The sequence below is a fragment of the Clarias gariepinus genome, chromosome 13 (genome assembly GCF_024256425.1).
Source record: "Clarias gariepinus isolate MV-2021 ecotype Netherlands chromosome 13, CGAR_prim_01v2, whole genome shotgun sequence".
Lineage (NCBI taxonomy): Eukaryota > Metazoa > Chordata > Actinopteri > Siluriformes > Clariidae > Clarias > Clarias gariepinus.
The window spans coordinates 28,731,595-28,757,063 of record NC_071112.1 but is presented as its reverse complement, the minus strand read 5'-3'; the positions used below and the strand labels follow the sequence as shown (position 1 = coordinate 28,757,063).

The 25,469-nt window shown below is 36.1% G+C and overlaps 1 protein-coding gene across 7 annotated transcripts in view; it reads left to right on the top strand.

The window, feature by feature from the left end:
- The window catches only part of nrxn3a (neurexin 3a), a 327,753-nt gene that overhangs the window by 107,484 nt on the left and 194,800 nt on the right, over positions 1–25,469 (top strand). For 4 of the 7 annotated variants that reach the window (XM_053509387.1, XM_053509385.1, XM_053509384.1 and 1 more), the window contains exons 7-12: positions 4,977–5,096; positions 5,934–6,315; positions 6,496–6,686; positions 7,257–7,430; positions 12,241–12,267; positions 14,906–15,025. In XM_053509387.1, coding sequence (XP_053365362.1) covers positions 4,977–5,096; positions 5,934–6,315; positions 6,496–6,686; positions 7,257–7,430; positions 12,241–12,267; positions 14,906–15,025 — 1,014 coding nt within the window. The remainder of the gene's footprint in view (positions 1–4,976; positions 5,097–5,933; positions 6,316–6,495; positions 6,687–7,256; positions 7,431–12,240; positions 12,268–14,905; positions 15,026–25,469) is intronic. The other 3 variants (XM_053509390.1, XM_053509389.1, XM_053509388.1) reach the window with 1 other exon arrangement.

Below are 25,469 nucleotides of genomic sequence, written 5' to 3'. Positions count from 1 at the left end.
TTATGCTTCCAGAACATACATCTGCTTTTTGCTGAGATCTAATTTGTCACCATGGGTTACTTTTCACACCATCAATCATTTCTGATTTAATAAGCGCTCACAGTGACCATCGCTGCCGCAGAGTCCGTCATTATAAAGCAGAGAGTGAACTTAAATGAGAACTTCCACTTAAAAAAAATACAAAAAGCTTTGAACTTTCTTTAAACAAAGAACTGACTGACCTCAAGTTGTGACTTGCCCTTGGATTTCTACTAAGAGCTTAGCAACAGTTGCTATCTCAACTCAAGCAGGTCAGGTTTTTTGTGCATGTACATTTACCTTGAACATATTTTTACAACTAAATGTAGCTGCAGTGTGTTTCTTCAAATGTTTTACGATATATAGTACAAGTCTAAAGATTAGACACACTTTATAATTCATTAGTTTTGTTTAGCTATTTATTTTCTACATTCCGGAATAATACCAGAGGTTTAAAAATACATAGATTTAAATATATACATTTTAATTAGGTAATATTAAACAGCAACAACAACAGATTGTTTTTTGTAAGAACAGTATTGGGTCAAGTGCATTCGCATAATGATGAAATTGGTTCTCATGAAGACCTTCCCAGGAAAGCAAGACCAAAACCTACCTCTGCTGCAGAAGAGAAGTTCAGTTTAAGTTACCAGCCCCAGAAATCACCAATTAAAAAAGACCTAAGATTAGAGTCGTTATGAAGGATTTACAGAGCAGAAGTAGCAGAAACTTCTCAATATCAACTGTTCAAAGTAGATGATTGCATATTTTGGATGCCTTCAGCATTGTTTTACAGGTTTTAGAAAAAACAGAAAAAACACTGAAACTTTTGATTAAGCATGTGTACTGTGTGATCATCAAATTTGAAATGACTAAGTAAGTAGAGCAACGAATCTACATCAAATTTCAAGGAAACTATTTGCATAATTCAGAAGGCTGACACAAACACTTCAAAGAATCTAGTGAAAGTTATCCATGTTTGTGATCCACATTCTGGAAGGCCTGCAACAACCAGCACATCTGAGAGTGTTGAATGTGTACGGGCTGCAATCAACAAAGCTTGGCAACTGACAGTGCGTAGACTGTAATCCAGTCATAACATGGCTAGACACATTCAGAACAGACCTCGTATATAATAAAGTATTTATTAACTTAAAAAAAAACATTTTTTTATGATTATAAACTTTAGCACAGCATTCAGAACACCCAGAATTTCTAAATTCTCCTGAACATTTATAAACTCCAAGATAAAAATGTTTTTAGAAAATTTACAACTTGACTCACTTACATACAAAAGTTTCTTTAATTAAAATGTAGCTTATACAGTACAGATGTCTATAACCTTTTAACCTTTAGCAAAACCAGTCAATGAATATTAATGTTCACATAGTAAAAAGTTGCTTCTAACACACACACACACACACACACATACCATTTTATACAGTATAATATATATATATATATATATATATATATATATATATATATATATATATACAGTTTTTTTTTAATTGTTAACAAAATATTTTTGGGGACACTAGGACATTTATTTTGCAAACAAAACTTGCTAGCTTAGACTTTTCCTACAAATGAAACTGTGGTGGTAGTTTTGGTACAAATTTTAAAAGTATTGTGTTAAATATTTTTAGAATATGTAATTATAGGAACTATTTTTTATTGAACCGTTAAATACAATTTAAAAAGTTGTATGCAACTATGATTATGTGCTAGTAGGTACAGCCGGTTCTATTTAGGAATGTGTCTAATTATGTCCAAAAAAATTATGAATAAAAGAAAAAGTGCTCAGAATTGTCTTTACTTTTTTTGATAATCGAAATCCAAATTGTTAAGAAGTTTAATAACACTGCATTATGATTGCCAACTTTTAAAAACACAACCATGTTTTAAAACCATGTTGTTTGAGTGTGAAAGAGTTGCGATCCTCGATAACACAATCATAGCCAATTGGCCGGCTCATACAGAATGTCCTGCACTGTTAACACAGGGCTAATGGTGCTAAAGGTGGTATTTTGCTTATTCAGTGTTTCACAGATCTCAGCTAATGGAGCTTATTTTTTACACAAAGGATTTAATTTGCTAAAGTCTCAAACAACATGTCATGAGGATAAAGCTAATGAAATTTAATTAAGAGTAATTTGATTTACGTCACATTAAGCCATTTGGTTATTAAAGAGGACTGAAGAGTCAAACTGATGTACTCATGTACAAAACTAAAATACCTATTTATATAATTGTGCTTGTGAATGATGTCAAAATACACCATGAGCACAAAATGTTCAAATATCAACCTGTAAAAAAGACAAAAGTGCATTCACGCTCACTTTCGTCTTTTTTACAGGTTGATAATACACGTCTACACGTCTCTCAAACACGTCTGGAGAGCAATAGGTCTCAATCAGTCGTACAGTTGGTTGGTTTAACAGTTTGATTGAAAGTGTTACATTTCTTCTTTATAGCAAAGCATACAGTAGTGCTATAAAACAACTAGTGGAAACTTATTTCCATAAATTAAATACCTCATTTTTGTTTGTGATCATTTTGAATGAATTTTATTGCAAAAATTTCAGGCAGCACTTTGCATTCCAGGTGCTCAAATAATGTATATAAAGGATTGAATGTAAAGTAAAGTATAATAAATACGTAAACTTTATCATTGTACCATTTAACTAATTTAAAATGTATTAACTCATGTATTTCTTTTCTGTTTTTGTTTGTTTTTACTCCTTTAAAACACAAAATTCACTAAATTCACTTGTGTGACTTTTTCCCTCTGCTGTTGCATAGGACGCTCGCTGGGGTCGTCAGTAAAACCGGCAGCGTGGAGATTTCATAATAGTGCTAGCAATGGATGCTAAAACAGCTAACACAAACCATCTGGCTTTCTTCATTCTTTTGGACCTCCATAAATACAGCTTGTCGGTTTCCAGAGCAAAATCCTAAGCGCATTTTTACTCAAATCTTATCCATTGTTTAAAATAAGGTTTCAAACAAAGATGTATCAATAACATTTCAGAGAACAGATGTCCACATTTGACTCATATAAAAAAAAATCACTTGTAATTATGAATATTAATTGTGCGTAAACCAAAACACTGGAATTAAACAATGTGGCTTTTAATGTGAATGAGGCCTTTTTAAAAACTTGATTGAGATTGCAAGATTTAAGAAGAGAGGGCGGGGCTTGAAATTGGTCAGTTCCATAGCGCAATGTGCCTAAAATCATACCCAATGTGTGTAAAACTTATATGTGCATTAGGTTTTACTTATAATGCAAGGATAGTGATTAGCCTCACTGTCAGCTTTAGTTTTTGTATTTGTAATTGGGTGGCTGCACGATCATCAGGTTCATAGTGTAAAACCAGTTTTTGATTTAACTTTGTTTTAGTTAACCATACTATATAGTATATGATTTTTTTCTCTTGACATAAATCCATCCTCCAGACATAAGGCAGTGCAGGCTCTAAGTAGTCTTAGCGTTGGTCACTTAACACTTAAAATGATACAGGTCTTGTTTAAGGGCCTAACATTTCTGTGACATGACAAAGGTCAGATACGTCTCGTGGTATTTTACATCTCTCGCCTGCTAACCTCTGCAGGTCTACCCTGTCTTTAAACCACCAAACTAAAGCTGTGTTAAATGTTTTGTACGTAACTAAACATGACCTTGGCCATGGACCATGTTTGGGATACCCTCTATTCATAAAAATTGCAATATAATAGCTGACAAGAAGACAAGTAAAGCAAAATCTTATGTTAAGGCTTCCAGTATGGCCACCTATTGGTCAACAGATCTTGGGTTAGGGTTAGTGGCCCCCATTTGAGGAGCCAGGTCTTGGGGTGTTTTCTGTGGCCAGGCTAACCTTGCAATGGTGCCATAATGCCACCACATGGGTGTTTTTCATGTGATGAACATCACATACAATTTCAGTGGTTCCTCTGCTCTATCGCCCCCAGTTCTAATAAAGAAAGACTTGTTAAATAGTTGATTGGTTAAAACAGATGTGGTAGGAGCTGAGTAAAGTTGAGAATCTGAGTTGAGAACCATTGGTCTAGAATATTGAAATGGACAACAAAAAAATTACATTTAGGTCATCTAAATTGTTTTTTCATCAAATCCTTGTTTGGGGCGCTGTAGTGTTTTACATTTTTTGTTATGCCAAAATAAGGCACTTTGGTGTGCAAACACTATTCCAAAAATGGTCGCTATCTACTGTACAAAGCTGTTGGCAATAGGAGCCCAGTTATTGTATCTCATGAATTTTGGAAGTGATCACCAGGAGCTATCAATTTTTAGGACAACTTCTAGACTGTTCATAAGATTTTGTTTGCCTTAAAAATGCAACATACCATCATGCAGAATCTCAATGATCCCACAGACATGCCATAGACTAGTGTCAATAACAAGCATCATTAAGCTCATGCATACAGAGTAGAGTATTCTATCTAGAGTACGTTCTGCGATCACGACGTAAGAGCAAATCATGACCGTTCTCATTAAACCTTTCAATTAATTTGTCTTGTGCTATAAAATAAAAGTAAATAGGAGTGGGTGGTATATCAAACCTCTTAATGAGTAAAAGCCATTTAGTTTGTTGAGGTAGATTTTTCCAACCCTGCAACTTGTTTCTTTATTTAGCAATACTGCATATTCATGTTCAGACAAATGTTTCTTCTTTCTTTTCTTTGCAATAAGACAACATTCTGAATCAAACGTCTGCTTTCTATTGAAATGATTCCATTCTGTTTAAATCAAACAATATTACAGATATAGTAGAATTAAAAACAACTTCCTTTTTGATATTCTGTCTGGCAGAGTTGTGTAGACTACAGATAAACTATAGTTGTTTTTTTTCGCCCCCAAAGAGATAGAAAGCAAAGGTTTGGTTGAGAGTGGTCGATTAAGACTGCCATTAACTTTTCATGACCGTCATTCTCAGGCAAGGGACCAGAGACACTGTATGCTGGACAAAAACTCAATGACAATGAGTGGCATACGGTGCGGGTGATCCGGCGCGGTAAAACCTACAAGCTCACAGTTGACGATGACGTAGCTGAAGGTACTTCCCTTGGTTTTGAATCTGAAAGACAAGACAATTCCTCACCTAAAAAAAAGCATAGTCTCTCAGGTTGCTGTCTTGTTATGATTGATAGCAGTAATAGCAGATTTCTCAAAATGGTGCTGGATTGAATCAGCGAGGAAATGGGAAAGTATTAGAAAAATTATTATGTGGCTTCTGAACAGAAGTAAGATGAAATGCGCTGACCATTGATGGAAAAAGCTACACTATCAGGTCAGGGTGTTTCTCTGGAGGGTTAGAAAGAACTCCTGTGCATTGTGGCTTCTTTACCTGAACTACTGTATGTGTGAAATATCTAGACTACCTTAAGGGTTTAGGTATTAAGTTGTGTTCTGTGTTCCAATACTGTTTTTGATGCATTTTTATCGACTTCCTTCACGACTCAGACGTGTGATGGCTTCAAGATCGCTCATAGTACAGTTTATTAAACAGTTTATTAAGAAAAAAAGAATTAAGCGTTTGTGGATATTTAACATTGGATTAGTTTTACATAGCATAGTGGGTAAAGTAAATACTAGCAGAGTTATATGTTCGATTTTTAATCCCTGTCAGAGCTTACTCCTGCTGACACTTTATGACTTCAGCTTTCACCCTAGTGATGCTATTAGGAGGAATATTGCAAAGATAATTCAGAATTTCTCAAAGTGACGTCAGTGAGGGCGTTTGCTAGAAAGCAGTATTGGAACACAGCCATGAAGTGTACAACCTTGAAAAAAATAAATACTTGAGCTGTAGTGTGAAGTCGGTGAAAGGAAGAGTATAGCTGCCTCTTTTTTTTCTTTCTTCCCTTTTTGTCCCAACCTGCTTGGGTTGCAGGTCAGATGGTGGGCGACCATACTCGTCTGGAGTTCCACAACATCGAGACAGGTGTGATGACCGAGCGCCGTTTTGTCTCGCACATCCCGTCCAGCTTCATCGGCCACTTGCAGAGCCTCAGGTTCAACGGCCTGCTCTATATCGACCTGTGCAAGAATGGCGACATCGACTATTGCGAGCTGAACGCGCGCTTCGGCATGCGCTCCATCATCGCCGACCCAGTGACCTTCAAAGCCAAGAGCAGCTACCTGAGCCTGGCCACGTTGCAGGCCTACACCTCCATGCACCTGTTCTTCCAGTTCAAGACCACGTCAGCGGACGGGATCATCTTGTTCAACAGCGGGGACGGGAGCGACTTCATTGCCGTGGAGCTGGTGAAAGGGTAAGAAAAGGGTAAAGGGTAAGAAAGGGTAACTGCCCTGCATATTTTTGCGTTTTTCCTGCTCTAACTTCAATTAAGCAAAGAAAAAAAATGAGCCCTGCTCTTTACATAGTTTCTTGTATTTAAAGCTTAAGCTGTTGATAATGAAGATAAAAAGCTGTTCTCTCGTCTCCCTCCCAGGTACATCCATTACGTGTTTGATCTTGGTAACGGCCCGAACCTCATCAAAGGCAACAGTGACCGAGCTCTGCATGACAACCAGTGGCACCACGTGGTCATCACCAGAGACAACAGCAATCTGCATACCCTTAAAGTCGATACCAAGGTTGTCAGTCAAGTGGTTAATGGTGCCAAGAACCTGGACCTAAAAGGTACCTGAGCTGAAACAACGGAAACTTTATTTAGTTTAATACAGAACCTTAAAACAATAAATTATTTAAAACTAAACCACTTACATATTTTTTAATTTTTAAATTAGATTTTTAGATACTTTAAATTAAATAAATTACTTAATTTACAATACTTAATTTTTTTTAATTTTTTTTTTATTTATTTTTTTGCTTAAAGGCAAATGTTTAAAATTAGGTTTGTAGACTCTGTTGTCTCCTCAAGATAAATCTGACAGCCTGACAGGCATCAACTGCGTGATCAGATGCTCAGCATAATATGATAAAGAAGCTAGAAAATTAGTTTTAGTGTGCACACAAATGAATAGAAGAAAATTTCTCTCGGTAAATATCGATGACTGACAACTTTTGAACTTGAAGTCACTGATTCTGAATATAACCAAATTATTTAACCTTTATGACTTCAAAGACTATTCTTTAAAGAGTACGACACAGCTCTATTATATTTGCTGCCCCAAACAGGAGACTTTTGGACAAGACAATCAAGACTTTTATGATTTTTATCAACGAATTTGTTCTCGTTTTTTTTCTTAGGTGATCTTTTTATTGCTGGTTTGGGACCCAACATGTACAACAGCCTTCCCAAACTAGTAGCCTCGCGGGAGGGCTTTAAAGGTTGCCTGGCGTCTGTGGACCTGAACGGCCGTCTGCCCGACCTGATAAACGACGCTCTGTTCCGCAGCGGGCAGATTGAGCGTGGATGTGAAGGTACACCCTCTTACAACTCGAGCTCAGGCAGCCCATTCTTCCTCATGAATGCTAACAGTAGCTCCATTAGCATTTCACTGAACCATCAGTCCATCCTCCTGACCCTGCTCATCACCTCTCTCATCTGTTAGACCCAGTGGCTCATGTAGATACTGCTCTTTTACTTTTATAGGTCACATTGGTCTCACAGGCAGCCAAGCCCTGGTTATTTACCCTCATGAAATAATCCTTAATAATCTATGATTGTATTATGACAAGGTCTGTGTAGGGTGTTCTTTTTGTTTTGAAATGGAAAAACAAAGGTTAAACATGCTTTGCACAAAAAACAAAAACAAAAAGGTCTTGTGTTTTATCTTAGCCTTTGAATCATTTTAGATTCATTTATGTATTAAATAAATGCCCAGACATGTACAGTAGCTGCTGGCTTAAAGGAATGTTTTTTTTTAATAGCAAAATGAAAATTTTGGAAAGGGTAGCAGCTGATTTATTTATATTTTTAACACCTAAAATGTATTTTTGTTAGACTTTTTTAAAATCTGCTCAGAAAATAATTGTTTTCTTCCAGGTTGTACCACACTCCAGTTTTTATTCATATTGTCATTTATGATCTGTGTTAATAGATTTTTAAAAATGTTTTTTTTTTTTTTTTGCCAAAATTAGCCCTAATTGCATTTCAAAACAAAAACAAATAAACACAGGAGCAACCTACACAGACCTTAGAGAACATCTGACGCTTTAGAGTATTTGGGGGTTTTATTTAGCTCGTGATATACTTGATTGCTTTTAATTTAAAAACAAAATATTACATGATTTCATTTTCAAACAGAAATCATTTTCCATTTTTAAATAAAATCCTGGTGTTTACATGTACAATTAGTTTTTCACATTTAATGAAGCCGGTATTTATAAATCGTCATAACTGTGCTCATAATTCGTTGTAGGTTGTGAGCATTTTTTTAAACTTGAATAATAATGTGCTTGAGAAATAAAAAACTAAATCCATAAGAACAGTTTTAATGATTTTTGAATATGGGCTTCATACAAAGTGTTTGGTTGCTTGGCATTTGCAAAATCATTTACAAAACGAAATCAATGTTTGAATTCCCTGAAGGTGTTTACATTAATAGGGTGCTGTGATATTTCTTTTTAGTTCTCGGTTAAAGTTTTGTGATTGTTTGTATCAAAAACGTGCTATGTGATTAACATCTCCTGTATATACCATCCAGTATAAACCTGGTTGATTTATATACACCAGTTTTTTTAGATTGCCATACAGTAGATCAACATTTCCTGGTTTATGAGAGTTGGTTTATATTTTTAGATTATATATATATATACACACTCTTTAAAATATACTGTATAGACGCTTAACTCATTACTTTATTTTAGTTCTGGCCTGATTGTTTAGAATTGTTATGAACAATTCAAAAGTTCAAAAGTTTGCATCTCCATTTATGGTATCCATTATTATACTACACGCTACTGAATTCTGGATTCTGATTGGTCAGACAGTATTAATTAGGTTTCTACAGTATAACAGCAGCTTTGCGAGCTGTGAATTGTATTATATATTTCTTTTATGAATTATCGTTTCCAAAGAAACAGCTTGTTTACATGGCTGACTTACTGCAAAAATAAAATTTATATATCTTTCTTTGTTTATATGTTAAAGTTTTATAACTAGGAATTACATTGAACAATTGTCCAATGTCAAAGCGACATTTCTTTTTTTAGGATGGCTAAGATATACTTTTTAAGAGAGGATAGTAATTGTAGATCTAGTTTTTAGAGAATGGCTGGTGTAATGTACATAATAACAGTAGCCAACCTGCATTGTGATTGTTCCACAAGTTTAACCGCAACTGTAAATAAGCAGTATGGTGAATAAAACAGAATAATATATGGTGGAATGGAAGCACTAATCGACCTTCAACGTTAATTATTTTTAACTAACTTCATGACACAGTGTTTATTTCTATTGTCATTACTGGTGGTGAAACTAAGACAAGTCTAAACTATTCCTCGGTGTTTTTTGTCAACGTTTGCATTCATAAACCATGGGGGGTGCAAACTTTTGCAATGAGCTGTATTATATAACAAATTGACCTAAGGGTGAAACAAGTTTACAGATATCTGTGTAAAAACTCATAAACCGATACCTTAGTAGCTATGAATTTAAAATAATTAAAATTTAAAATAATTAATAATTTGCACATTAGAATTTAAAGATCTCCATTCGAGACGGATTATTTCAGCTTCATGCATAACATGCCAAATATTTTATGTCCACGTGTCATTCACTGCATATGACCTGCTTCACGTTAAAATGATGTAAATCATTTTATTTTCTGTAAACATCTCCACTCTTTCTTCCATTTCATTGCATTTATGAAATTATTTGATTGTTTTTGACAAAAAAAATGATCACATGTTCATTATGTCAAAGTTTTCACCTCTTCACAGTTTTCAGAAGAAAAAAAACAGAAATAAAACATTGTCCTTCTGAATTGTTTCGTGTTTTGTTGTAACTGGACGATGTGGTAATGGTTTGACCGCTTAAACTCCCAGAATAAAAATTTTATATTTACTTTATTCCCTGAATAATGTAAAATAATTACTGTAACATGTAAATATGTTTTCTGATTGTGACTGGGATTTTTAAGAGGTTAAAACAAAACAATAAAAATAAAAAAGTCTAATGATAAGCAAACTGGAAGACATTTAGTTAAAAAAAAAAAATTTAACAACAGTTTTGGCAGTTAGCTTGAGGTTCTATTGATGGAAGTCATCTATAATTTTCTTGTTTTTCTATTGTAATGATGTGAGGATTTGGTGTGGAATAATTTTCATGTCCATTTAAAAATGCACTGCTGGCAGCTTGATCCGCTCCACACACTCTACCATGTCTGCTCTGTTGCATCTCATACGTGACAAGCGCCTTCTGTGTGTGTGTGTGCGTGTGTGCGCGTGCGTGTGTGCGTGTGTTTATTTTTTATTTCTTTACGTTTATCTCTCCTGCACAGCATCGAAAAGTGAACGTGAGTAGGCTTTTCTCTAAAGTGGCGAGCATGATTGAGCCTGAATGTGCACCTGAGAGGACTTTTTGAGAATGAATCTGAGAATGGTTTTTGGTTGAACATGCCTAATTTATTTATTTGTTTATTTTTTTGTTTGTTTATTTATTTACCTGTTTATTTTTTGACTCGGTGAATGTGCACCATGTTGTTATGGGGCTTTCCATTCACTAGATGGCAATGATGCACCAGCACTTAGGAAGGAAGGACGGAATTAAAGGAGTTTAAGAAGGAAATGCTGGAAATGGGAACGAATGAAGGCGTAATACTGGATAAAGGGGAAAAGATCATAGTTTAATGAATAAACTGTTGATTTTGTACATGAATGTCCCTTCTCTGTCATCCTAACAGCTCATCTCAAAATTATATTTCTTTGAGAAATGGTCATTTCATTGATTAAAATATTCATACTGCTTCTGTTGCAGTTCTCACAGATATTAGATTTGATTTAAGGCCAGACACTACAGGTGAATAGGGAAATTTTTCATATTTTAAAAATTTGTTTGCTGTTTATTTGACACTATTTTACAAATTAATTGATGATATCCTACATTTTTCTAAAAAAATAAATCTGCCTTTCTAATTCATCATATTTAAATCGACATATTTTAACAAAAAAATTTAAAAAGTCCCATATAAAAAGATATTTTTTTGAAAATCTGGTGACAAATTAGCATTCTGTTTTGTTCACAGGAGAGAACTGTTTTATATGAACATACGTTTACATTTTTAAATAATGCTGATTTTACGGATTTCATGTTGTTACAGATTTCATGTTGCACAACTTCATGAATTTGGTTAATCTACAACCTGAGAATTTAGGTTTGGAATATAAAGTTGTTATAAGTACTTGGTGGTCCAAAGTGTTTTATAAAGAAAGGTAACTATTAATGTGCATCAATTATTCCAACTTGCCTTTGTTTTTGTTTTTTTTCATTTTTCTATTTTTTATTACATATATTACTAATAATATACATGCACATAATAGTAAAATATACTTGCATAATTCATAAACTTAAAAATAAGTTACTAACCTAAACTAACTTTGTAAAAGCTTGTTTGCTTTCTCATCAATTACATTACATTGTTGTGAGAAAAAAGTTTTTGTGTTTAGAAAAGGTTTGAGCAATTAGTTGGGGTTGCCAAGCTGAACGAAAAATAATAATTTAAAAAGGTAAAAAAAAAAGATATTATTTTGAACATGTATAATATATTTAATTTAAAAAGTTTTTATTTCAAAATACAATGTGGTACAATGCCTTCTACTGTAATTAGAAAAGTTTGGTAGTTGGCACGACAGAATTGTGATCAGAGCAGAGCTTAAAGCTGTTGAGTTTTGAGTTTTACAAATTGAAAGAATAATATTAGATGGAATTTCTCCATAACCGTTATCCAACATGTCAGCCTGTAGTGTCTTGCCTTAAAAGCACAGCCACTTTTTTTCCTCTATGCTATTGCTTTATGCTATTTAACATCAGTAGCCATTTGGGACACCGTGTAGCGTCTGGTCCTGCCACTCTGACGCCATGCGGTCTCCTTTCAGCCATTTAGTACGACCTCATCACCCCTAACCCATCGTTAGTGTAGATTTTTAATGCAAACCCCTTCCTAAGAATGGTAGAGCATGCCTGTTAGTAAAGCGCTCGCTTTATTAACGAAAGTCATTGACCACCTACTAACCTGTTTGACTGTTTTTTCTCGCTTTTTTGTTTCTGTTTTTTCTTTCGCTAACAAAGTTGGTTTCGCCAAAGCAGACCTGCAAGGTAGACGGTTCCCTCTCCATTCTGAGCTTTGGCTCAAAAGCTGCTCTGTGTGATGTATCGTGTCAATTTTTTAATTTTTGTTTTAATTAATTTATTTATTTTCAGCACCCAGACATAAAGCTGTCTCGCTTCACTTTAACAATGTCTTGGTATAAAATGGTTCACTTCTTTAAAACAAACAAAAAAAACAAAACAAAGACAGGAAAGAGAGAAATACAAAGAATGACAGCAGCTGCGAGGTTGTATAAATATAACATCAGACGTTTGGGTGTAATTACGCCACTGGATGTTTGTTTGCTGGATCTTATCCTGGACTCTGTTGATGCTAATGATGCTCACATCAGAGTCATGGGTTTTTGCTCAGCCTCAATAAACGACACCAAATCATCTTTAGTTTAAAATTCCAAAAATTCCACTACAGTCAAAAATATTAAAGCTTACTTAGCTTTATAAGTTTAATGCACTTCATGTAAAAGTATTCATATTCATATTTTAAAAAAAATGTAAAATTAGATAATATATCCAAATAATTTATTAAATTTTAATTTTAGTATCCGAGGGCGTTATCTCATTTTATTTCTACTTGAAATCATGCTTTAAAATTTGCTTAGATTGAAAGTTCAGGCTGGTTGTGTCGCCACCTTCAGCAAATTTGACCATGTTTGCTGAAGATGGCGATGTAATTTTGGCGAAATTTTCAATCGATGTAAATTTTTGAAAAATTTATTTTTTTAATTAAGTATATGATTTTGGTAAGAAAAAAAAAACTAATTATAATATATATGTATATTTTATTATTATTATTATTTTTTTAAATTATTTATTTATTTATTTAGTTAGTTACTTAGTTGTTTTTTTGGTTTGTTTGTTTGTTAATTTATTTATTTATTGCAAATGGTAAAGTATCTAGCATCCTGTACATGCTTTTGTTTTGTTTTATTTTTATTTTTTTCGGCTTTGGTTGTAATTAATTATTTTCGAGGGCTGATTATAAGTCATGAAAACACAACACGGTATCTGAAATGAAACTAAATAAATGAAAAAAGCCTAAATTGGGGGTGAATCATTTTATGTTTTAACATAACCTAACATCTTCAATTGCACTACACATTACACAAGAACTGCACTTTTGGTATTTATGTTTTCTACGTGTCTGTGTGTGATTAACCCTGTTTAACACAAGTGCCGTGCTCAGAGTACTTTAAAGGTGTGGTATGTAGATTTTTGTTGTCAAAATAAAAAATTGTTCAAACAAAATCCCTCTCTCTATATATTTAAAATCCTTTAGAAACAACGGACTTTTAAATGTTTGATGGAAGTTTAAGTTTTTTTAATAATCTAAAATTCCTTTAAAATTGACATGCTTATTCATACAATGATTTTCTTTGAATGTTTACAGTTACAGTTAATAAAAGCTAAGCATACTTTGCTTAAAAGGAAAACGCAAAAACGTAAAAAATAAAGATGCAAAACACATATCAGATATTTTAGTTGTTGTTTGTTTTTGTTTATTTTACTGTAAAACTATTGATTTTTTGACAACTAAAACTACTAACTGCACCTTTAATAACACTTCACTTGCAGTTGTAAATGTTTACATGATTGTTTTAAAAATTTAGCATAAAAAGATCAAATATGTCAAAACTCTTAGTGAGTAAGTTAGTACTTTTTACTAAACTGTGGATTTTTGCTGGTTTTGTTGTTTGGAGAATTTAACTGGTAAATTATAATAACATAAACATCTTTCTGGGCCAGATTTTTTTTTTCTTTAATAAAAGCCGCAATCCAGAGTTCTCCCTGAAATACTGAGAAACAGTCACGTACATTTAGTTGTTTCTCATTTTTTTGCCCTTTTTTTAACAAAAAGTATTAACTGCACCTTTAACCGGAGTTTACTTGCAGTTATTAATTTTCACTTAATCATCTCTTGATTTTTTTTTCATGTAAAAACATTTCATTTTTTAAGAAAATATCTTAGATGCCTAAAATTATGGTTTTTTTGGAGCTTTTCAATGATATATGCTTTTTTTCTGGAAAGAAATGCAGCTACCCTAAAAAATAAATAAATAAGAGATCCATAATACAAATAAGTCTGCAAAGGTTCCGAAACTCATCACCTTGACCTACTGCATTTGCTTAGTTATAGAATTTTTGACAATTTTTTGACAACAAAATGTACTAATTGCACCTTTAACCAATTTTTTTTGACAGAATGTCAATTCTTTTAGTCTGATAAGTTTAACACATTACTAGCTGCTCCATAGAGAGTCACTAAACACACTAATTTGCTTTAACTGTTGATTTCTTATTAACTCCGTGTGTACGTGGTGACTCCTGGCGAGTTCTGCCTGTGTGTGATGCCCCCCTTTTCCCCCTCTACCTGCCCCCCTCACCCCCACCTGCCCCGTCTGAAGCCACATTCGGGAATGTCCGCAGCGCTGTGTTTTGTCTACCTTGTTACTAAAACCTACTCGGAGAGAATGCCAAGGCTCAGTTTGATTTGTTTGTAATTTTTTGAGAATTTTTTACTACTAACCTTGACTGCATGCCAACTTGAAGTGCATACCTGCATGGCACCTAACGGCTCGCCGCCGGCCGATCTGCCCCGCTGTTACAGCCCTGTGCTCTGCCGCCGTAGGTCCTAGCACCACGTGTCAAGAGGATTCCTGCGCCAACATGGGCGTCTGCATCCAGCAGTGGGAGAACTACACCTGCGACTGCTCCATGACCTCCTTCACGGGAATGCACTGCAACGATCGTGAGTCCCTTTTCCTTCTTAAACACACATGTACTCTGTAGTACATACATTCACATACCAGTGGCTGATTAATTATTCATGCAAAACAACACAACACACACACACACATCCTGAAGAACCCCTTGAAGTGAAACCCTATAAGGTAAGTGCTTGTTTTGTTGTTGTTTTTGGCACAAACATACACTTTATATTAGTGATTAAAAATAACTTGTGTCACTTCTTTTAAAGTACATACATGCATGTGGCAAGTTTGTATGCCATGGCAAATTTATTTCAGGAATGTCATATTAATGGAAAATCAAGAGTATGTTACATACATGAGAAAGTCACACACTCTTCAAGTAAATCTATTAAATCATCTTTACCTTTAATTACAGCACACAATGTGAAAATTATTCCTCATGCTCTCAGAACCACTCATTCACAATCTGAGTCCTGAAATATATGCATTTCTTTCTTTAACTGGAGATGAAACATGATCTAAATCCCACTGCACCACTCTCTATAGTACTGCATTATAAGTAAATTACTGTAGCATTTGATTACGAAGAACAATACTGTTTATAACCTATTAAACATACACAGTCAGACTTGTTTACTCATAAATAAACCTTAAAAAATACAAACTGAAATAAAAGATTAGTAGGTGGCTTTGTTGATTCTTTGAAACGAACACCTGGCTCGGGATCCCAGGTCTGCGCTGGTCTTCTGAAAGCTTTGGATTAATTACGCCGTGACTGAAGTGCCCCCGCGAGTCAGTCGAGATGAAGCTCATCAGTTCAATCGGCCACAAGAGCCACGGTTTGCTCTACAGGAATGAACATGATGGTTCGATTTCATGATATTTATCTTTTACGATGTAAGTTGATCTGTGATGACTTTTTTCCCCCTGAACAAACAAGGAAAACATTCTTTTATTCTTTCAATATTTCCAAGGGTAAATACTGTACTGTACTTCTCTTTATAGAATTGTGGAAAGCGCCAAGACTTTTTTAATATAGCTATCTGTTTATTGATAAGTTTAGAATTATTGAGAAGTTCAGGATTACATCACTGTAGGTATATGTGTATACTGTATGTCTGCAGTAGAAGAGAAATATTTGTTTTCTTTGAAAAGTTAAGAGCTTACCAGATAAATATGTAGTTCTTACACTTAATGATTGTTTAAACAAATTAAGTAGCAAAAGAATAATAGCATTTATATTTGGTCTTGTCCAATTTAAACGCTGCCTGGTTTCAGATGTTTTATAATAATAATAATAATTAGTATTTATAATAATAATTATAATAGTAAGCATTATTGCATATTTATAATGCATTTCTCGAAAGGTAAACACACTATAAAATGTAGCTTACATTAATTGCTATGTAATTAAATATTTAACCTGCAAATACAGCAATTATGGTTAATATTATTTAAACGATGTTCATGTTAGTATTAGCAGTTAAAAATTAAGTTTTTAAATACAAAATCCTTATTATACAATATGCAAATAATTAAGCTACTGTAATAACCACATACTTATTATTTTTTGTTGTTATTCTTTCAAAAGTTCAGCACGGGTGCTGTGTCCGCTGAAAAGTGATTAAAAGGAAAATAAATTTAAAGAAGTATTCAGATTTGAAAAATGGTTCTAGATGGTTTCAGATTCTATTGAAAAATATTTTCTGCACATTTGGCTTAAGGACAAAAGGACCTCAAGATGAATATATTAAATATGGTTAGACATTCGATTAAATAGTGAAGTCAGATGCAAAGTTATGTTGTTGACCCCCCAAAAAACCCTAAAACTACCACTACTACTAATAATAAAGTTTCTGATGATGCACTATTGTACAGGTTACATTGCATTCTATGTAGCATTGTGAATGTGTTTGACTGTGTGTATGTGTGAGTGTGTGTAAGAGAGAGAAAGAGAGAGATAGAGAGTGAAAGAGAGAGGATGTGGCACACGTGTCCATCATATAATCGCCTTTTAAGACATCACAGTTGACCTTCTGATGATTGAAGACTGACACCAGGAATGATCACGCTGTCCTTACCCCGGCAGTAAATAAATCAGAGGCATGTTGGACTGGATAGAAAGAGATGAAATGGAGTGTGTGTGTGTCTGTATGCGTGTGTGTGTGTGTACAGTACATATATACAGAACATACAATATGAAAGAGAGCTTGTTTTACTAGCAAAAGAGAGACAGAAAATCAGAAAGAGGAAGAGAGAGGGTGGGAGGGGTGTGTGTGTGTGTGGGGGGGGGGGTTCAGCCTCACAAAACTGGCACATGTGATCAGAAAAAAGGCTCGAGAAAAGCTTACAGTTGTGATAGAGGGTTGCATATGACCACTAGGTGGCAGTGCTGCATTAGACACTAATAATGTATGGCGGCAAAAATTCCTTCCATCCTCAATGTCATTTCAGGCTACGCAGCATGATGAAGTTTTGCCTGGAATATACATTTACGAACCATACTGCTGATCTGTCCGTGATCCATAAAACTCACACTATAGGCTTACATCAAAAAATAGCACAGTGCTTAAAGACAGCTCTCTAAGCTTATTATGTGCTTTATTATCATTATCCGTGCATTACGTGTGTATATTAATTCGGGTACGGTTGCCATTATAGCACAGGAAATGACAGGAAGCCAATGGAGCATCGTGAGAGTGATTTTACTCCGATACACACCTCCACTACATACTTACTCAATCCAATACACACCCCCATTACACACTTATCCACTCTAATACACACCCCTATTACAGACTTATCCATTCTGTAGATGCTAAAAATCTGTTTCCAGGCCAAACAGGACCCTAAACCCTGCCAGGCCGAGTCATTGCTAAAAAGCTGATTTTCAGTATTCTTGGCAAATTTCTAATTAAATTAAACGTCCTTTGTCTTTTACCCTCGGAAAGGTCAAACCTCTCTTGTTCACGACCGAGCTCACAGCCACCCGAAAATTGAATTACTTAGTAATTAGTCCCACTCTCGGTCACGATTGACTTTGTGACATTTCTGTGCCGAAGCGTGTCACGAAAGGAATTAGAAACCCCCGTGTCCCTGCATCGTCACGCTAAAATTTAGCCTGTCAAAGATATCGACCCAAAGTTACCATCCGGCGAGGAAGACTCTCTGGAAGTCATATTAGAAGAAAAGCTACTTTTTTAAGTATCATAGTTATATTTATAATCTAAAGAAGCATCTCTAAGGTTCAAGGTTGTAGGCATTTATAAAATGCAATAGCAAAGGTCATTATGCATGCTGAGCTCTTGACATGAATAATAAGCTGTGTTTATAACCCATACAGTAATAACACCGTTAGAAAGGATAGATCGAAATATGATTGATATAGATTGTTATAACCAGTGGTTATTGTTATTATTAACACATAATAAATGTTCATAATTATTATTATGAGTACAATAGGATATATTAGGATTCATAAAAAGGGATACCAAAATACTAACACATAACAGATGAACATCATCTTAGGCACCTCACAGGAAAAAAAAATAAAAGTTCATGGTAAAAATTAAGGATATGAAATTTATGGACAAAATATGAACAAAACAGTTGATTAAAATGTATATATTTTTTAAATTTTCTTTTCTTTTGAATTTAGAATTCTGATTTCATAAAAAAACATTTTATCATTTTATGACAAATATTATATGAAAGGTGTTTCATAAAAAAAGTCTGATAGATTTAAATTCATGATGGAATTTGCGGTCTTTTGTGTGAGACGCTGGTGCTAAATTCATAGGTCTGATTGGTCAGAATTTTAGAACAGCATTTCCATAGTGACGGCTAATTCTTAGAGGCTTGTATGCCAGCACCAAATAAGTGCAAATACGAACAAGCCTCGAAACTACGAATCAATTGCAGAAGTAGCATTGTTCAAAAGATAGACTCTGCAGCACACCAGATACCAATATTTACAATTATATCACCTGTGTGTTTTTTATGCTTTATTTGTGTCAAATGCGTATAAGATTCACTTTATTAGACTTACAAATTAATCCGACTTATAAACGTCCGACTTGTTTGTAAGTCAGGGACTTCCTGTATAGAGTGAAAATCATCGATATGGTTAACCTTTTTTTGTAAAGGGAATACATTTCAAGAAAGAAGAAGTCTTCGGTGTTCTTCAAAGTCCTCGGCGAATGGACGAGCTGAGCACTTGAAGAGAGAGAATAAACGAGAGGCTGGTGAGGAAGCGAGTGATTACATCTGCTAAATGAGGACAGGAACTGGCTTCTAGACTAGGTTTTGGATTGTAGTTGTCAGCCGTGGTATAAGTGGAATAAAACACTTCAGGGTGTAAACCATACCGCGCTTCATCACCCCCCGCTGTCACTGATTAATTAGCCGTATTAGCGTAATGTGTTTGTGTGTTGTGTTATTTTTAATGGAAGTGAAACCATAAAGCGCTGAAGTGTGCACCAGGATGAGTTATTACTCAGGAATATTAAAACCGTGTTCTTCAGGACAATATCAACAAGAATTCACCTCATGCATCTCAGATGTGTTCCCTTTTAACGGAAGCACACTAAGCAATCATCTTGATTGAGCTGTACTAATAAATGACTTGTTAGCAGCTTCATTGCCTGTTAAATGAACTTGCTCTAAATTAATATCGCAGAAAGGAATCGCCTCGCCTTCACTAAGCCTGGTTTTAAACCTTTTTTTTTTTTCCACTTTTCTTATTCCTGTGACCTTTCTGGCAAACGTAACCTTTCCACGACCTTCGCGTCCATAACCATAAACAAGCAATCCCCCATTATAACCCATTTATGTTTATTACTTAGAAAAAAAAAAACAGAAGGCCCAAATTTTCTAGGAAAATCACCTTCAGTAATGACTTTCGAGGCGTCTAGTCGTCGGCGACTCGATGGCTTCCCGTCGCTTGCGGTGTCATTTTGCACGACTCCATGCTGTGCAGACGGACTTCGATTTCCTTTCCTGCACTTTAAGCTGCAGATAGGATCACACCCCTAGCGCATATAAACATGCATAAAACCTGATGTTGTGGAAAATACGCTTCTCTTCTGTGATGTCAGTTAAGGATGGCGTAGACTACGGTCACGCCGCCAGGCACAGACGCATATCTGTATTCTTGTTTTTTTTGTATCTCGACACCACAAAATATCGATTTTTCTAACAGCATTAATTACCGAGATTAATATGAAAAATATCCTCTTCTATTCCAAATAGCAGCCCAAGGGTATCACGTTGTCTTCCGTATCCACCGTGGTACAAATATATAAATTAAATCAGAGATAGATGCGCGACTAGGGAGCCGAGAGGATGGATTTGTTTTCCTCCCAGCGTGTCTGACACGAACAGGCGCGCCATAATTAAGGAGCATCTTTTTTCCTCCTCCTCCTCCTCTTCCTCCTCTTCCTCCTCCACCTCACGGCCCTGAAACTTCATCAAGTCCTTTTCCCTTTCCTCCATTAGAAACACGAGAACCTGTCGCCCGAACAGGCCATCAATTAAAGCAACAACAAAAGCACAGGATGGGCTTTCTGTGCTCGCCCGAGTCTAATGTAGTGTTGCACGGACAATACGTATCTGCCAGGCGAGAGACACATTACTGATGAATACAAGATCCTGCGCTGGCTTAAGCAGGATTTGTCTGGGGAAGGAAATGTTCAGAAATTGAATTACCAATCGTTTTAATGCGCCCACACCACCGTGATGCATTAAGACTGTGGAATGATTTTCTTCTTGCCTGGAAATATTAAATAGACCTTTTAAATATGTGGAAATTTATTTATTTTTTTTTCATTCTTTTAAAAAGCGGAACGTAGGTGGAATATCTGTTATGTAAAGAATAAAAAGAAGCTCCACAAGCGCAAATGTGATTATTTTCCTATAACGGGACATCCCGAAATGCTTTATTTGTCTTCCCAACAATTGGGCGATGACGTATACTCGCTGTATAAGTCGCTGTTCGCAGCTTGTGTGAGGAAGTAACAAACAACAAAATACTGTAGCATAAAACTTAAATGTTAAGATGTAATTTTTTTTTCTTGACATAACTGATGTTCAACATTTAACCTCTTGTGCTGTTAGTACGGAAACGCGACGGTATCCGAACAAGAGCGGTAATGTCAAACTGTGATTACAGGTGGCGCTGCAGTCATATCGAATCGACACACGTTGACCAATCAGATCGGGGAATTTGTTATCTCAGTGTTAGAATTACAAACAGTAAGAACATTTTAGACACTTAGAGCTCAGAAGCGAAAGTTTTATCCAAGCCAAAAGAACATTTGACATGATCATGAAAATACCCTTGTTGCTACCTGATCTGCATCGCCAGCTTGATTTATACAGTTACAGACAGCTACAGCACAAACTTTTTAGCTACAGCTTATTCACTCACTCACTCACTCACTCATTCTCTACGCAGCTTATCCTGTACAATTCTGAAGAATATCTCAGTGGACCCAGGGCAAGAAGTAGGGTACACCCTGGACATGGTGCCAATCCAGGGCATACAAGCACACACACACTAACTCGCTCACACACTACGGGCAATTTAGGAACGCCAATTAGTCTAATCTGCATGTCTTTGGACTGTGGGAGGAAACCGGAGAACCCGTAGGAAACGCACAAAACACAAACATGCAAACTCCATGCACACAGACTGGAGGCGGGCATCGAACCCTTGACCCTAGAGGCCATAGTGCTTTGAGACACAAAGCAAGTGTGTTGCCACAAATGAAAGATTGTTAACGTAATCCTATTTCGGGTGGGGATTTCCTCGTATAGTGATTATCTGGGTTATTTCTAATAAAAACATTAACATTGCAATTACACACACAAAAAAAAACAAGAATAACAAAAACAAAACGGCATTTGAGGCTAACATTTTCCACCGTGCCATTTATAACAACAGAACTTCAATCTGCCTTTTATTTAAGCAAAATCATCCCTTTTATTTAAGTTCTATTTTTATTTTTCTGATTTGGACTGGGTCGCAACAAATGCTCTATGAACAGAAAAAGGCATATTTAAGCGTGTTTTCCCAGTATGCACAAAAATTTAATCTTTGGAGACACAGTTTTGTGTTTGTACAACGTTTTGTGTAGCTAGCCTTATACAACATAGCTTGGATTAGATAATAATAATCTTTTAACATTTTTATTTTCATTCAAACACCTGGAAAATACTAAAAGAACTCTCATGAGTCGCTTTGCTAGGCAATGTGTTAAAATAGATGCATTCAGTAAAAAAAAAAAAAAAGAGTTCATCACTATAGGGTAAATATGGAAATAATAAAGCCTTCTTTAACTTGTCCGAGGTCCTTGATTGAGTCCTCAGCTCGAGAAGGTGCGAGCTGTGGACGAGTCGCCTCTCTGGCGCTGAGGTAAATTGGCTGGTTTTGATGAAGGGCCCAGGGAGCCAGGAAAGACGGATGACTTGCGTGAGCTCATATTCATCACTCTAGTGTCCTGCACTTCCGCTCTAGCCTATGACACAAGATGAAGAGCGCTGGGACGCGCAGAACGACCTCGGCTGACAGCCTCAACAGAAGCACCGAGAGGCACAATAGAAACGCATTACGGGCGCTCGCGAGAAATATTGCAGTGCCACGTTTTGCTGAATAGTGTGACGTGCGGCTTGGCTAAGCTCGGCTCGACTCGGCTCGGCTTGGCTCGGCTCGGGGCCTGGCGCGCTGGCCGAATCGAAAGCATTTCATTATTTTATCCTGGTTTATGGAGAGCACAAGGCTGCGCCGCGCTGGGAGAAGAGCTGTCTAAAAATATATGACCAGATCGATCTGCTCAGGTTTAATGTCTTTCATTTCTTCCGATCGACCGCACGGCTCTCTTTTTGTCAACAGCGCCATATACAGTATGACTTAATGCAGCGTGTTCGGGTGTGTATTTCCCCTCACATCCTTTTACTAGCATCTGGGCTCAGCGCTGTTGTTTTTTTAATACATTTTTAATTTAAAGTTTGAACTTTTTGATGATGTCATTGCGATAATCTGTAGGTGGTAAAAATGCAATTCACAATAATGAGCGACGAGTGAAAGCTTACCATTTGTGGATGGGCCTGTCCGGATTTAGTGGTATCTATACAATGTAGTGTATCTCCTTAACACAAATTTAAAAGTGCTAAATGATTGTTTGTTTGATTTACATGCTACGTGCTCAGGTTTGTTCTCAGACTAGCAAAGCGAGCTAAGCGTACTCATTAGCTTCTCGCACCAGAGGCACTAACGATCTCTGCGGCTTCTTTCCAAGTTTTCCTTTACCTAGTAATGTCTCTATAAACCACATTTATATTTATATTTGTTTTTCTCCACATTTTGGAACCACAGGATTGGTCTGGAGCAATCATCTCGTCACGTCTCACCTAATTTGAATAAAATTGAGAAAACGTGGCTGTACCCGCTGTCCCTGAACTCACATCTCAGTGTCACACAGCTGCTGATTATGAATGTAGATGGTCATGCAGAACACAACTTCGCACGGTGCTTTAAAATGTTTCCCGACGAACGGCTCATCGTGCAAACTCTGGACAGCAGAGGGCGCTATAAGTTACAGACCACGCCTTTAACATAAGCGCTACATCATTGCGAAACAATACTTTGCTTCCATGTACAGTCCAGGTCTAGTGTGTGTGTGTGTGTGTGAAGAAGAAAAGAAAAAAAATGATCTGATTTTTTTTTCCTGATCGTCTCGGAAGAGACATTTTCGTTTGCTGCCCGGTGACAGACGCATTCAGGAGCGCGTTCATTAAACGTGGCTTAGGACTAAAAACGAAAAAAGATCCTTTTTTTTTGTCTTGTTGGAGGAAGGTGACCTTGGTTTGACATTGTTCTTTGCTTTAAGGTCCAATCACTCAAGCGAAGCCATCCATCACCGGACATTTCCAGGAAAAACAAATTACGGGCCTCCGCTGGCACATAAACATGACCGATCAATATCCCAGCGCCCTGCTCGAAATGCCACTCGTTTTAGATCATTTCTAATCATCTTGTTGTCTTTCCACTTGTGCCAAGTCAGTGCTGTGTAGGTGTGTGTGTGTGTGTGTGTGTGCGTCATTGTGACATTTTTCCTATTTGAAGGCCAAAAGATCTGTGCTGATATCAGGACACTACACTCTATAAAAGACACCCACATATACGTAACCCCCGCTCACACACACACACACACACATATACATACATGTCCACACCTACAGTACATGCACTTGTATGCTGTGTAACACACTCCACTTCAGGCTATTTTAGTATGGACAAACTTTACCAGCTTACACACACTACACACACTCATTATAATTCTGAGCGGGTTTCTGTTTTTTCTCCACTCTTCCCTCCTGTGGGAATTATCTTTCTGTTTTAGCCGTGTTGAAACCACTCAAATAATATATGTCTGAGCTTCTTGTGTGTCTTTAGGCTTTTTTTCCCCCTCCTCACTGTTTTTTTTCTCCCCTCAGTGTGGGCAGTGTGGGCTTCAGCTGAAATAGGAGCATAGATTTACAAACTTGTAACAATTTGCAGGTCAAAATGATGTAAGGATGAATGTGTAAGTGTATGTGTGTGAAAGAGAGAGAGAGACAGAGTGCGCGAATACCACTCTTACTTCATTGACTAGTCACATGACAGTTTATAACATGTATTTACCAACACGCATGTTCGTACAATCGACTCACGACTTGTCCTTCATCATCAATAACTGACAGAAGTCCACCAAATTATTAGCATCGCAATAGCTGTGCTAATTACCTAGACCAGTTTTAGCTAGTAAAGTATAGTAAGTCCCCTACATACGGACATTCGAGTTATAAACGCCTGCGCATGTTCAATCAAATAAGTTAGATCACATGTTCGCCATACAGTACATTGTCACGTGCATGCAGCGTGCACCCAGGATGTCCAGAAGCAAGCGTGAAAACAGCAGCAATGCTAAAAACAGATAGTACTGCCAAAAACGCACCAAGCAATAATGATGGAGAAACAAGTGAAAATAATTGAGAGAATGGAGCGAGGTGAAAAACATTTCTTTAACATGAATCGTTCAACCATCGACACGGTTCTAAAGAACAACGACAAGATCATGGATTTGTAAACAAATTGGGCTTACTGTACGAATAAACTTTTAGAACAGAACATGTTCGTATATGTAGGCAACTTACTGTGATGCAGTTTTCCAAGCTGCTATTATATCAGGTTGTTGTCTTGCATGACAGTTAGATAGCTCAGATATCAATATCAAACAGTATATTTATTTATATGTCAATAGCTAGCTCTGTGTTCGGCTAGCAAAGTAACATCAAAGGTGTAATTTCTTAATAAGTCAAACTGTCAAGAAGTCAATAATTCAAGTGACTTTCTAACTAAAGTAACTGGATAAATTTCTGTTGCGGTAATTAGCTAATGTGCTATGATGCTAGCAAAGAAACATCAGATGTGTGGTTTCCTAA